General features: G+C 44.7%; 1 protein-coding gene across 3 annotated transcripts in view; it reads left to right on the top strand.

Annotated features, from left to right (window-relative positions):
- Positions 1–15,019, top strand: part of LOC126188903 (paramyosin, long form) — a 187,870-nt gene that overhangs the window by 93,475 nt on the left and 79,376 nt on the right. For all 3 annotated transcript variants that reach the window (XM_049930591.1, XM_049930590.1, XM_049930592.1), the window contains exon 5: positions 1,304–1,470. In XM_049930591.1, the coding sequence (XP_049786548.1) occupies positions 1,304–1,470 (167 nt within the window). The remainder of the gene's footprint in view (positions 1–1,303; positions 1,471–15,019) is intronic.

Genomic DNA, 15,019 nt, shown 5'->3' with positions numbered 1-15,019 from the left:
TAGGATTCAGGTCATGACTCTGTGCAGGTCAAACCATTACAGGCCGTGCATTATGAACAGGTGCTCGATCGTGTTGAAAGATGCAATCACCATCCCCGAATTGCTCTTAAACAGTGAGAAGCAAGAAGGTGGTTAAAACATCAATGTAGGCCTGTGCTGTGATAGTACCACGCAAAACAACAAGGGGTGAAAGCCCTCTCCATGAAACAACGACCACACCATAACACCACCGTCTCCGAATTCCACTATTGGCACTACATACGCTGGCAGATGACGTTCACCGGGCATTCGCCTTACCCACATCCTGCTATCGGATCGCCACATTGTGTACCGTGATTCGTCACTCCACACAACGTTTATCCATTGTTCAATTGTCCGATTTTTACGCTCCTTACACCAAGCGAGGCGTCGTTTGGCATTTACCGGTGTGATGTGTGACTTACGAGCAGCCGCTCGAGCATGAAATCCAAGTTTTCTCACCTCCATCCCAACTGCTATAGTACTTGCAGTGGATCCTGATGCAGTTTGGAATTCCTGTGTGATGGTCTGCATAGATGTCTGCGTATTATACATTACGACCCTCTTCAACTGTCGGTGGTCTCTATCAGTCAACGGACGAGGTGGGCCTGTACGCTTTTGTGCTGTACGTGTCCCTTCACGTTTCCATTTCACTATCACACCGGAAACAGTGGCCCTAGGGATGTTTATGAGTGTGGAAATCTTGCATACAGACGTATGGTACAAGTGACACCCAATCACGTGATCACGTTCGAAGTCCGTGAGTTCCGCGGAGCGCCCCATTCTGCTCTCTCACGATATCTCACGACTACCGAGGTCACTGATACGGAGTATCTGGCAGTAGGTGGCAGCACAATGCACCTAATATGAAAAACGTATATTTTTGGGATGTCGGGATACTTTTGATCACATAGTGTATGTCACGGCAGCTGAACCCGTGACGTTTTATTTAGTTTCCTCCTCCCTTTCTGGGTGCTTCATGCGCTTTGTCAGGCCGTGTAGTACAACTACGTATAGTCTCTGTGTGACGCTGTGGCTGGTGCTGTACATTTGATCAGAATATAGCTGCAATGAATATACGCAACCGTTCATAATTTATGACTAGCTTGTGATTTTTCTCGGTTAATAAACAATATAAAAATAATTTATGAAGGATCGTCCATCTTGACAATTATGACACACTTTACTGTCTTTCGATATCACAATAGGTGCGTCGTCGACACGGTTGTGATGGTAAGATACACTATGGCGCCTTACTGATCACGCTAAATTGGCGGTGTTGCAGTTCGAGATCAACAGGAAGCGAGATGCGGAGCTGGCCAAGCTGCGAAAGCTGCTGGAGGATGTGCACCTGGAGAGCGAGGAGACGGCCAACCTGCTGCGCAAGAAGCACCAGGAGATCGTCGTGGACTTCCAGGACCAGATCGACCAGCTCTCCAAGGCCAAGGCCAGGTCAGTACCTGTAAAATTATATGTCCTCCTTATCACCTCACTGTTGCTCTCCAGACGGCCTTCCTATATTGTTACGTGAGGACAGAAAGACGCCCGCTCTGACAGGAATTATTATAATCTGATTAAAACTACTTGTTACTTGATACCTAACTCCTTGGATCTTGGGTCGATCAGAGCTGGCAACGTCACACGTGGACTGTTCGCCACTGGCATCGAACCACACCAGGCCACTTGCAGTGCGGCGTACTCGCAGCAGCCACGCTCTGCCCGTGTTGGCTGCAGCCCCCCACCCCCTCCCACGCCCGTCCCCAGCTATGACCGCCAGGTGGTCGAGTCTCAGCCGGGGAGCAGGTGACAGCCGACATTGAGACGCTGTGGCATCACAAGACACACAACAAATAACAAGTTTTTATCGGGTTGTAATTGTGAAATTCTTAGTTTGTTAAGCTGCTTTGTTAACTTGCAGGACTCTCCCGTCAGATCGCGCAAAAATTAAAGCAGGACAGACACAACTCTCTACTAAACATTTCGTGATAGGGAATGTGGTGTTTGCGAAACTAACCTGTCTGCATACACTTCGAAATCTCTGTTATACTAAGAGACTACGCCTAGAGCTAAAACGGACGCAACAGTGAGCTTGAACCTCAAGATAAATAATTAATAGACTTTATACATTGGGACCTGCTTTTACAGCGTAACTTGCAGCGTACTGGTTGTTGTGACAGGAAGTTAAGGCACACCCGGATGGAATCCGCGCCGGTGAATTAACGACTGTGGTTGGTGCACAGATCAGCCTGAGTGTGATTTTTAGGCTGTTACTCACGCTCTTTTAGGCAAATGCTGTGCCAGGTCCCAATTTTCGCATCAGAAAATACGATACACAAAGAGTTAAAATACGATCACGCACGGAACAAAGTTTATTTACAAAGTTTACAGACAGGTGGCGCACACGACTTCCCTCCCCGTAGGTAATAACGGCTGCGCTACAGGAACGGTATGCGGCCTCGAAGTTAAAAATAAATTTGCAAAAACTCGAGCACAGCAGAACCCATACTAACACGGGATTAACGCTAACGAAAAGAACAAAGATTCATATTATTTCGGACTTTTCTTGCGTTGGTGTCCTTGTGTAAAATACACTGCCAAAGAAAAGTAATATAAGTTTTAGAGGTTTCCATTTCGCAGAAGATTTATTGTTGCAACAGTGCATGTGGAGTACATGAAATTATTACATTTATAGATCAATAGCACAAGCGCTTCTGAGGTATCAGGTATCGACCCACTCCGAAACAGGTATACCCGTACGGGCAGCAATGCAGGCGCTGACTCTTACATCCAGTCGATCGTACAGACGGCGAGTACTGTCCTGGGATATGGTATGCCACATCTGCTCAACCTGTTCACGTAGTTCTCTAAAATTTGTTGGTTGACGAATCTCAAGAGTCACTTCTCGACCCATGACGTCCCACACGTGCTGGATTGGAGAAAAGTCTCGAGAGTGCGCTGGCCGAGGAATTGTGCTGCTTGTCTTGCAGAACACGTTGAGTTTCACGGATAGAGTGTGGGCGAGCATTATCCTGTTAGAATAACACATCACCTTTCCGTTGGAAGAATGGCAAAAGAACGGGTCTGACAGCATTCTCTATGAATGTGAAAATCCGATGAAACTTTGCAGACGTGTTGGACAGTGTTTGTAGTATGCCAGTAGATCACGTCACTTCACGCTTTTTAGTCCTGAGCGCACATTGAGCACATAAAGACGCCTAGAGAGTAGTGTCTCCCGCCCAGTATGAGTGCTGAGAGAGATTTCGCCTGATTTCATGCAATCCCACGTAACGTGCCTATCACGTGTTTCCTTCCTCATGACATGTCTCGATCGCACGTTGCAGGGGCAACGACGATGCAGCCTATTGTGACGAGGGTATTGGAAAGCTGGTACAGTGCTACGACAAATGTCTCAATCGGAGCGCCGACTTTATAGAGAAGTAGCAAGAAGGCGTAACTAATTGTTGCAAATAAAACTTTTTTTTTTATTTTCACTATGGTTTCCATTTCGCGACCGATCGGACCTTGCTTCCGAATAGCCGTCGTAAAAAATGTTCGACCTCTTTCTCGTACAGAAGATGGAACACCTGATTTCAGGCTGTAACTTATTTTATTTTCATGTGCTCCTGCTAGGAAAAATATAGATTTAGACGCTAGCTGTCCGGAACGGAAACAAACATGTGAGGTTAAGGATTCCGGTAAAGCCATTCGTTTAGTGGAAAGCACCGCAGTGCAGCGTTCTGGGGATTAGCACGCGGACGCCGGTCTCCGTCTATTCCTGGCTGTGGCCGGAATGCCGCGTGATATCCTTAGCGCCCAAATCGCTACGTCCCGCTCCTGCCTTAACCCTGCGTGCTAATTCGCAGGATCACTACAGTGGCACCAAGAAACGCTGGCATAGGCAGCCAATTATCTGTTAGCCATTTTTCGTTTAATGATAAACCGGAAGGATGTGGAGCGGAAAAACGAACAGCTTGCGGCATTAGTAAGCCAAGTAAAGTCCACAATTAATAAGCGGCGTGACCAGCGACTTGACAAGAGGCAGAAATGAAGTAAAATTGCAGTCGGCGATAAAGACAGTTTTTTGCTACATTACATTACTGGCTAACAAACCCTGCATTTCCCGGGTATTTATTTTGCCAGTTTTCTATTAGAAACTAAATCTTATGTGCAGTTCTGCGGTAGACACTGTGTAATATGATACCGGACAGTCCCGTATGCTGAGCGCAGCTATTTCGCATGTCTACAACGCGATTTTGTTAACGTATATATATCTAGCTGATTGCCCTCCTATTCTGTTGCGGAGGTCATGGTACCATAATCCTTCGTTCGCTGGGGCGATTTCCTATCCCGAAGGCTGTCATCCTCTACAACAGTTCCTGCAGTCCCCTGCGCCGCTCGTTCCTTCCTCGAGCAGCTAGGTCAAGCCTAAGTGGGGCTTACGGTGTTGAGCAGGCTCCTTGTGCATCAGCATTTCTGGGCACTGATATCATGGCCGACTACTATATACACTCCTGGAAATTGAAATAAGAACACCGTGAATTCATTGTCCCAGGAAGGGGAAACTTTATTGACACATTCCTGGGGTCAGATACATCACATGATCACACTGACAGAATCACAGGCACATAGACACAGGCAACAGAGCATGCACAATGTCGGCACTAGTACAGTGTATATCCACCTTTCGCAGCAATGCAGGCTGCTATTCTCCCATGGAGACGATCGTAGAGATGCTGGATGTAGTCCTGTGGAACGGCTTACCATGCCATTTCCACCTGGCGCCTCAGTTGGACCAGTGTTCGTGCTGGACGTGCAGACCGCGTGAGACGACGCTTCATCCAGTCCCAAATATGCTCAATGGGGGACAGATCCGGAGATCTTGCTGGCCAGGGTAGTTGACTTACACCTTCTAGAGCACGTTGAGTGGCACGGGATACATGCGGACGTGCATTGTACTGTTGTCCTGTTGGAACAGCAAGTTCCCTTGCCGGTCTAGGAATGGTAGAACGATGGGTTCGATGACGGTTTGGATGTACCGTGCACTATTCAGTGTCCCCTCGACGATCACCAGTGGTGTACGGCCAGTGTAGGAGATCGCTCCCCACACCATGATGCCACGTGTTGGCCCTGTGTGCCTCGGTCGTATGCAGTCCTGATTGTGGCGCTCACCTGCACGGCGCCAAACACGCATGCGACCATCATTGGCACCAAGGCAGAAGCGACTCTCATCGCTGAAGACGACACGTCTCCATTCGTCCCTCCATTCACGCCTGTCGCGACACCACTGGAGGCGGGCTGCACGATGTTGGGGCGTGAGCGGAAGACGGCCTAACGGTGTGCGGGACCGTAGCCCAGCTTCATGGAGACGGTTGCGAATGGTCCTCGCCGATACCCCAGGAGCAACAGTGTCCCTAATTTGCTGGGAAGTGGCGGTGCGGTCCCCTACGGCACTGCGTAGGATCCTACGGTCCTGGCGTGCATCCGTGCGTCGCTGCGGTCCGGTCCCAGGTCGACGGGCACGTGCACCTTCCGCCGACCACTGGCGACAACATCGATGTACTGTGGAGACCTCACGCCCCACGTGTTGAGCAATTCGGCGGTATGTCCACCCGGCCTCCCGCATGCCCACTATACGCTCTCGTTCAAAGTCCGTCAACTGCACATACGGTTCACGTCCACGCTGTCGCGGCATGCTACCAGTGTTAAAGACTGCGATGGAGCTCCGTATGCCACGGCAAACTGGCTGACACTGACGGCGGCGGTGCACAAATTCTGCGCAGCTAGCGCCATTCGACGGCCAACACCGCGGTTCCTGGTGTGTCCGCTGTGCCGTGTGTGTGATCATTGCTTGTACAGCCCTCTCGCAGTGTCCGGAGCAAGTATGGTGGGTCTGACACACCGGTGTCAATGTGTTCTTTTTTCCATTTCCAGGAGTGTAGTTTGCATGGAGTCAGTGGCAGTGTTTTTAATGGAATAAATTCGATTATATGGCCATTCGTAGGACAGAGAAGTTGAAGCAACTTTTTCCAGTCAGTACATTTCATCCCTAAGTGCCACTTAGGATAACTGCAAATTGCCCATCTACTGCTGGCAAAACTAGAATTCTTTTTAGGTGCTGGGATAATAGGAAGCCGGAAGGTGCTAAAGTGTGCCGGGATAAAGAGCTACTGCCGCACTGGCTTAGGTACGGCAGTGGGTCGTGGCATTTGAGGGAAACAGCATCAGAAAGTCAAATAGTTTATTTGAATTTCGTGTTTCTACGCTTGTAACAGTACGGTGCGGCGGCCACGTCCCCTTTGGCGCTCCGCGTGGATGGTTGTGGTGTACTGCAGTGGCCAGCTGGCGGTCCAGTAGTCAGCCGTGATGTCTGTGGCCAGGAATGCTGGTGCACAAGGTGCCTGCTCAACACCGTATGCCCCACTTAGGCTTGGCTTAGCTGCTAGAGGAAGGTACGAGCGACGCAGAGGACTGCCGGAACTCTTGCCTCCGGGACAGAAAAACGCCCCTGCGAGCGAAGGATTATGGTACCATAACCTCCGAAACAGAATAGGAGGGCAAGCAGCTGTACCACCCAAGTAAGCTGCTGCCCTCCATGACAGGAATCTGACTGCTGTGGGGTGAGTCTGGAGACAGCCCACTGGTGGGAAGGTTCCAAGCCTTGGTAGAAGGACTTGATGTTAGAAAATAGTCCATCGGTGGTGGAAGCCCAAACTCGTGGTGGCGGCTTCCTGACCCATATCGCTCCGGCACCTGACATAGTCATCTCACCCTATTGGGTACTGTCGGACTGCGAATACCTCTGCTAAAGTTCACGGTTATTTACGGAGGTCGCAAGCTCATCTGTCCTGCCGACTATCTGCTTACAGCCACGTACGGAATAACACATCCGTGGCCGGAGAACGTAGAAACAAATTGGCCTGTCCCGCCAGAGTCCCACGTGTCTGTTGTGTTGATAGGATTTTGTGTTCAGGCTGGCCAATTTCGCAGTGCATAAACAACTCTGTTGCTGCAACCGGCATGCCGACATCTTGGCGCCCGCTGGCTGTTTATTGCTTCTTCAGTTACTGTTGTTGAACTGCTATTTTAAACAGCAATGCCCCAAAAAACAGAGATAGCGCTGCGGTGCCAAACGACATGAATGTGGTGAATACAACAGTCAGTTCGTGCTTGGAGTACTAATTTCCTCACTGGGAAAGTATCTTTGGGTGCAGGTGCATTGTTCTGATGAAAGTTTTTTTGTAATTCTGGCCTCTTCTCCCGATGTTTTTATCTAATTGATCTACACTTACGTCTTTACATACATATACGGGGTGTTAGCGCTATAATTGCAGATATTGTGATCATTGGTACCTCAATATGTACCCGCTCAGCATGCTAGTTGTTTTTTTCTGTACTTCTAACTGTCTTCATGCAAACACATTACATAATTCACTACCTGATGTTTTCTACATGATTGTAACTGCGCCACTAAGTGGACTTCCCCTGTCAGTATAAACGTTTTGTATCCATCCTTCAACACGTGATCCGCTGTCCAGGGGAAAGTAAGCATAAGTTTCTCTTCAAAAATGGTTCAAATGGCTCTGAGCACTATGGCACTTAACTTCTGAGGTCATCAGTCACCTAGAATCTCATTCTTATGAAGCCTATGTGACATATACCTTGGTGGCAGCATAGCGGCTCCACGGTATTCTTCGAATACAGGCTCTTTAAATGTTCCCAATAGCGTTTCGCGAGAAATAGGTAGTCTTTCTTCCAAGATTCTCATTTAAGTTACCAGAGGATTCCCGTTAGACTTTCTCGATACGTAACTGGTACGATCCTAACGGCGCATCTCTGGCTTGGTCCGACGTCTGCTGCCCTGTCTGCTTGATAAGGACTCCAAATGCTGAAACATACTCTAGAATTGGTCGCACTAGTGTGGTGCATACAATTTCCTTTACAGACGCAATGTATTTTCCCAAAAGTCCTCCAACAAGTCTAAGTCTTCCATTGGACCAAACACAAATACTCCCTAAACACTCTTGATAAGATTTTCACTTTTAGTGACCATTTTTCGTGTGATAGCAACATGACCGCTAATTCTTCTCGCATAGGTGACACTCTGCAAAAGATCGAGTCTGTTTGTAAGTAGGAGGTCCAGGAAATGTCTTTTGCGTTTACCGAGCAAGGTGGCGCAACGGTTAACGCACTAGACTCGCATTCGGGAGGATGATAGTTCAAACTCGCTTCCGACCATGCTGATTTACCTTATTCTGGGACTTTCTAAATCGCTGAAGCCAAATTCCAGGATGGTTCCTTCCCTAATCCAACTTCCGCTCCGTCTTTAATGAACTCATTGTCGACGGAACGTTAAACCCTACATTTCTTCCTTCCTTTCTTTCGCGTTGATTTGTTTCATTGTCGTCAGTTGTGGCTTCACCCTTTGCATAGTAATGATTTTGAAGAATTTCTGTTGCACTATACAAAACAAACTTATAAAATTTCGGTATGATTAATTCTTTTTAAAATGTTCAAATACTATAGAGAAATTCTAGTGTCTGATTTTGGTCAGCATCCAGCACCCACGTTGACGAAAGGTTTCCCAGGGAAAGTTGTTTACCTACTCCTCTTGTGATACAGCGGTTTTACAAGTATATATCCGCCGACCGGACAACAAAGCACAATATTGGCATCTTCATTCTTCCGGACGATTCTGGGCCGTCGTCTATGGGGTCCGTCTTCAACAGAATTGTGGTCGGCCACGAATGAATACCGCCGCTCACATTTGAATCTTTAAAAATGAAAAATCAGATCCATCACCAACTTTTGGTTAATTACTTTCACAAACTATCAAAAGAAACGAATTTATGACTGCACACTACTGCAGATTATCCACTTGCTGGAACACATATGTCACCACTAGTTTAAAAAGCCGAACAAAACAAAAATGTACAACGCATCAAGTTGATCCTTGATTCATGCTTTTCCGCAACCGAACAAAAATAAACTTTTGTTAAATTTAACACCGTAGCTTCACCATTTAGAAAAATGTTCTCCTTGACTTCGAGTTAACTGAGAGAACCATTGTACGGCAAATAACACGGTAAACTTTGCAATGGAAAGTTGCAGCCCGTTCAAAATAATGTAATATATGTATACTAAAAGATAATGTTCGTTACGAGAAATGAGACGGAGGATGCTGAGTCAGTTAAGAAACCAGGAAACTATCCCGATGAACTGTACTCGTCAACGTTGCATTTGAGTACTTGATTCGCTGCGGCTCAAGCGTTCCTGGATCCGAATCAATTGTATTAATGAAGAGTAATGACGTATTTTAAAAAGATCTGTGAAAATATGCGATTTTTTTAATGTACGAAAGCATTTAAGGATAACGTAAACCACATATCAAACTGAAACGTGTTAAGTGGGACTGCCGTCTCTACACACAACGATCTGAGAGTTAGATTAAATCGCAATCTGAAAAGATCCTTACAATGGTTTTAAATACGACGTACAAGTCCCGAAATAGCGTGGTACAATAGTGGCGATATCGTAGACTACGATCCGTCCTCCACAATATGATGAACGGAGTTACATTCTTGTGTCGCTGTCTCCTACTTGCTACTGTCAAACTCGACGCCATAATTGTAAAGCCCAATCTGAATTCATGTGATCCTGTATTCTAAAAACCTTCTAGGTTCTCTGAGAACAAACACTGCAAACAGCATAACGGTAAGTTCACGCTAACCGTCGTCAAAGGAAATGTGTGTTTGTACCAGTGAAATAAGTGTTTCAGTCCCAAAAATAGCTATTTAGTATATAACCAACTAAAAACTGTCGTGAGACTGATTCTTAATCATAGTTGCAGAATATATAAAGAAGAGCTGCTGTATTTGTCCCCTGCTCTTCGAAGCTCCAAAGTACATTTTAAAAAAAATTACTCACTCATTCGAAGATGATGGGGTAGAACTGACTATCAGTAAACTATTTTCACCATTAATCAGCTCAAAATCATGTCTACAAATATAAGAGTTTCTCTGTCGCAAAAGTGCTTTTGTAAGAACTTCCGTTATAGCCATGTGACTGAACTTTCTCATAAAGAGAAATAGGGAGGAGCTATCTGTTTGTACTATAAAGATTTATTTTATAGCCAAGATCGCGTTCAAAACTGTTTTTTATTGACCGGCTTCGACAGGTAAGACTGTCATCTTTGGGTCTTTAAAAACTTTTTGACTCTACGTCATATTTCATTGCGTGTTCATTACTCATGCCATGTTAGCATTTTAGTGAAGATTATATTGCACATTCCATACAGATCTGTCAGAAATAAAATTATTAAAAGGTTTGTCACAAGCAAAAATATACACAGCTAAAATGCACTTTGTAGAATTTAGCATGTCTACATATGATGCCTGTCAGTTGTTAATATCCGCAATATATAGTAAATGGCATATTTATGCCAATGTTTAAATTTACATGACGCATGAACCACGTCCTGGAACGAGTATTTCGATTGGGAAGGTTCCAAGATGTGCTGCACTCATCATATAAATATGCACGTTTACTATATTTGTGGTATTTAAAAACTGACAAGCACCGAAGGAGAGCTACATATGTAGACATGCCAAGTTCCAGAAGGTGCATCTTAGCTGTGTGTATTTTTACTTGTGACAAACCTGTTTGTAATTTTATTTTTTACAAATTCGTGTCAAGTATCCAATATACTCTCCATTTAAATTTTAACATGGCATGGGTAATGAACGAACTATCGAACATGATGTACAACCAAAAAGGTTTTAAAGATCTTGCCTGTCGAATCCGGTGAATAAATAACAGCTCTGAAAGCGACATTGGCTATAAAAAATTTCTTTTTAGGGATGTATTTTTTGGAAGATAATTAGAGCCAGGTTATTAGGAACTGAAGGTAGGTTTTCACTTGTGAGAGATGCAGCTTTAAAAAACGAGTATTCGCGTTTTCCGTAGCACTAATTTCCTTTAATGGGTTTTCAATTAATGAAATTAGTCTGCCGAATTCTAAGAAGTCGTTGCAGCTCGGTATTTCCATTTGAGCCCAGTGACAAACTGTAGTGTAATTCGCGTTAGTAGTAAATTCGAGTCGAAAATTGACGATTGTGAAAGTCTACACTAGATCACTGGATGTCTTTATTTTCAGATTAGCCTAGCACTGCAGTGTCACCGACCGTCCCCGTAAACAGCGAAACTGAAGAAAGGAAAACGGAAAGAGGTTTTTCTTGTTTACTTTGGGCAATTATTACGTGCCGGATTGAAGTAGAAAACAATGTACGTCTGTATATGGTTTTTGATAGATCTGAAGATGGGGATATCCTGAAACGCGTTGTGTTGGTGAGCAAGGCTAGAGTATTTTCATTAAGGGGCACATTCATGAAACTGACTGAAAATGTCGATTTAATTTTTTTTTTTTTTTTTTTGAAATTTGTGATAAGTTCCTAGGGGACCAAACTGCTGAGGTCATCGGTCCCTAGGCTTACACACTACTTAATCTAACTTACGCTAAGGACACTACACATACCCATGTCTGAGGGAGGACTCGAACCTCCGACAGCGGGAACCGCGCAAACCGTGGCAATGCGCCATTATTTACTGGCAGAAGTCATGAACAATAAGATCGCAAAGTTTCAATGACGAAATCGCATCCCAAGTGCCTGAAAAATAATGAAATGTGTGACACAACGTTCCTGCCACGCCCAGTTTTTGAAGCAACACTTCAATACTAGCTCGGTGAACAACGATGCTGTGGATTACTTTCAAGCAAATTTGCACGGGATGGATCTAGAAGGCTGTGATATATACTCTTTCGTTTTATAGATCATCTGTGAATATGTTCTATATCTTAGAAACAATAAAAAACCTGGTGTTTTTTATGAAGAAGCAATTCTTGTTTTGGCACATTTTCGTCTGCTACAATTAACATAATCGCTATTGATGATGCATTTCTTGTATTTAATGACGGGAACTTAGGGAAAATGAAGGTATTAGGGAGAATGGGCTTTAATATAGGAAATGTCACTGAAGACGTCTTGAAAAAAATAGATGTACAGTGCCTCTCCATAGCTGAAAAGACAAGAGAGAAGCCTTAAAGGGAAAGAGGCTCCTGAGAACAAATACTGGGTCGTCTGAAGAGATGATATAAGAAAAAAACGTTCGGTTGAACTTTAAATTCCATTTCCTCAAAATTATTTTTTTTAAAGTTTATGTACCTTTTTCTCGTAATCTATGAAGGCTAGAATTACGAACTTTTGCACACCTGTTTCTACAAACCTAATAAATTTTGTCCCAAGCATAAATTTTGAAAATCTGAGTATATGCTGAGGTATGGGCTAAAGTTCAAAAAATGGTTCAAATGGCTCTGAGCACTATGGGACTTAACATCTGAGGTCATCAGTCACCTAACCTAACTAACCTAAAGACATCTCACACATCCATGCCTGAGGCAGGATTCGAACCTGAGACCTTAGCTGTCGCGCGGTTTACAGACTGAAGCGCCTAGAACCGCCCGGCCACAGCGGCCGGCACGGGCTAAAGTGCTTGTAATTTTGCATGAATTTTATATTAAACTTAATACAATTATAATTAAGAAATTATTAAAATATCCTATTCGGTATGTTCAAAAAACGTCATGAGAGAAGCTTGCTATATGAAAAGAGATGAAAGAGTGAAAGTTTTATGGAAATCTCTTGTATAGTTTCTAAGAAAAAGGTACATACATTATTTTTTGAAAGTAAAATATTTAAATTCCACAAATATGTTAAATATACGTAATCCAAGCAACTTAACAGTAAATGTGCAAATTTCATATAAAGCGTGGTACAAAATTTCATTTCCGTATCTTCAAAATTGTAGATTTAGTGCATCTTTTAAATAAAGCGTGTTTTCCATGAACGTCCCCCCCTTATGTAAATAATACTGTTGTTTCGTCCATAGACGAAAATGTTGGCCTGGTGGAATAGAGGATCTTGTCTCTGAGAACAGGAAACAAAGCGTGTCAGCGCAAGGGACTCGTAATTAAGTCATCAGTCATCATCAGAATGGGAAGAAATTACATGTGGTATCCCATAAGGATCCATCTTAGGGCCATTGCTTTTTCTTGTGTACATTAATGATCTCTCATCAGTTACACTGCCAGAAGCAGAGTTCATTTTGTTTGCAGATGACACAAGTATTGCAATAATTCTAGTTCTAGAAAGATCTGCTAATGATATTTTCGTGGATATTAATCAATGGTTTAAAGCTAACTCACTGACATTAAACTTCGAAAAGACTCACTATATGCAATTCAGAACCTGTAAGAGGTTTCCACCCAGCATACGCATAAAGTATGAAGAAGAGCACATAGAAGAGGTTGACAGTCTGGGATTGCAACTTGATAATGAATTCAGTTGGGAGGAGCATACCACAGAACTGCAGAAAAGATTTAACAAATCTGTATTTGCAATTCGAGAGTTAGCTGACATAGGCGACATAAAAATGAAAAAGCTTGCATACTTTGCTTACTTTCATTCCGTAATGTCATATGGTATAATATTTTGGCGTGACTCTTCGAGTCAAACAAAAGTTTTCAGAGTCCAAAGCGTGTAATACGTATTATTTGTGAAGTAAATTCACGGACGTCCTGTAGAAACCTCTTTAAAGAACTTCGTATACTAACTACTGCCTCTCAGTATATTTACTCCTTAATGAAATTTGTCCTAAATAATATATCTCTTTTTCCAACAAACAGTTCAGTTCATACATACAATGCCAAGAACAAAAATGATCTGCACAAGGACTTAAGAGCACTTACTTTAGTTCAAAAAGGGGTCCACTACTCAGGAACACTCATTTTTAATAATTTGCCAGCAAACATAAAAATTTAGTTACAGATAAAGATCAGTTTAAAAGGAGCCTTAAAGACTTACTAGTGGACAACTCCTTCTACTCCACTGACGGATTTTGTTAATAGAAACAAATGATGTATTGTATATATTCATACTATTTGTATTGTTATTTCAGCTTAAAGAAAAAAAAATATTGACTTGTTCCACATCCACGAGGATCTCCTCAGCACGGATCTATGGAACGAAAATCTAATCTAATCTAATCTAGAAGTGCTTTGGAGGCTGATACTGAAACCGCGAATCTCAAGAGTCACCTTTCGGTGAGGGGAGGGGATTAGAGGGTTGGAGGGCATTGGAGGAGTGTCCCTGGCGATTCCTAGGGGCTGTAGGTAGCACCCTCCGCCTACACTTGGGTAGCTGCAGAGCGTTTTCTGCCGAGAGTTGCCATACGGAGTGATTTCCTCTGGCGGGTCAGAGCAGTACCCCTTGCGCGGCTGCAGCCCGCAGCGCAGCCTCGCCGCCTACCTGTTGGCGCGGCAGTGCCGGCCGCAAATAGCCGGGCGCTGCAAATAGCCGGCCGCTGGCCAGAGGCGTCCAGCCGGGCGGGCCCAGCCCGGGCCATATGAGGCCAGCGCCACGCGACACCGCCCCGCCACACACTTCCCTCCCGCCCCTCCACCGCGGCTCACGTATCGCGCTCCCACGTCTGGGCGCACGCTCCGTCTCAACCGGACTCCAGCCGCGTATCCCACTCTCCCTCAGATACCTGGAATACCCCCCGCCAGTCCCGTGTCTCACGCAAAATCGATTCACAGCAACACGCTGTGTCCCTATCGTGCCACGCCTCTCTAACCGTGCTCCATCGTCCTCACACCTTCACACACTCCGTATCCTTCTCACGCTGATTTCCCTTCCCAAGTCGTGTAATCTTTCCTGAGCTCTACCCCGTCTCTTCAGTCTTCCCAATTTTCAAGCCTTCCCAAACCACAGCCTTTCTCATATCACTTCCTGTTCAGTCCCTTTTGCATCGTAACGCTTTAACTAGGAAATGTTACAGAGACCTCCCAACACAATCTTCCTCGCAGTTCAAAAATGGCTCTGAGCACTATGGGGCTTAACTTCTAAGATCATCAGTCCCCTAGAACTTAGAACCTGACTAACCTAAG

The sequence above is a fragment of the Schistocerca cancellata genome, chromosome 5, assembly GCF_023864275.1.
Source record: "Schistocerca cancellata isolate TAMUIC-IGC-003103 chromosome 5, iqSchCanc2.1, whole genome shotgun sequence".
NCBI lineage: Eukaryota > Metazoa > Arthropoda > Insecta > Orthoptera > Acrididae > Schistocerca > Schistocerca cancellata.
Note: the sequence above shows the minus strand (reverse complement) of the source record. Positions and strands in the feature narration are given on the sequence as shown.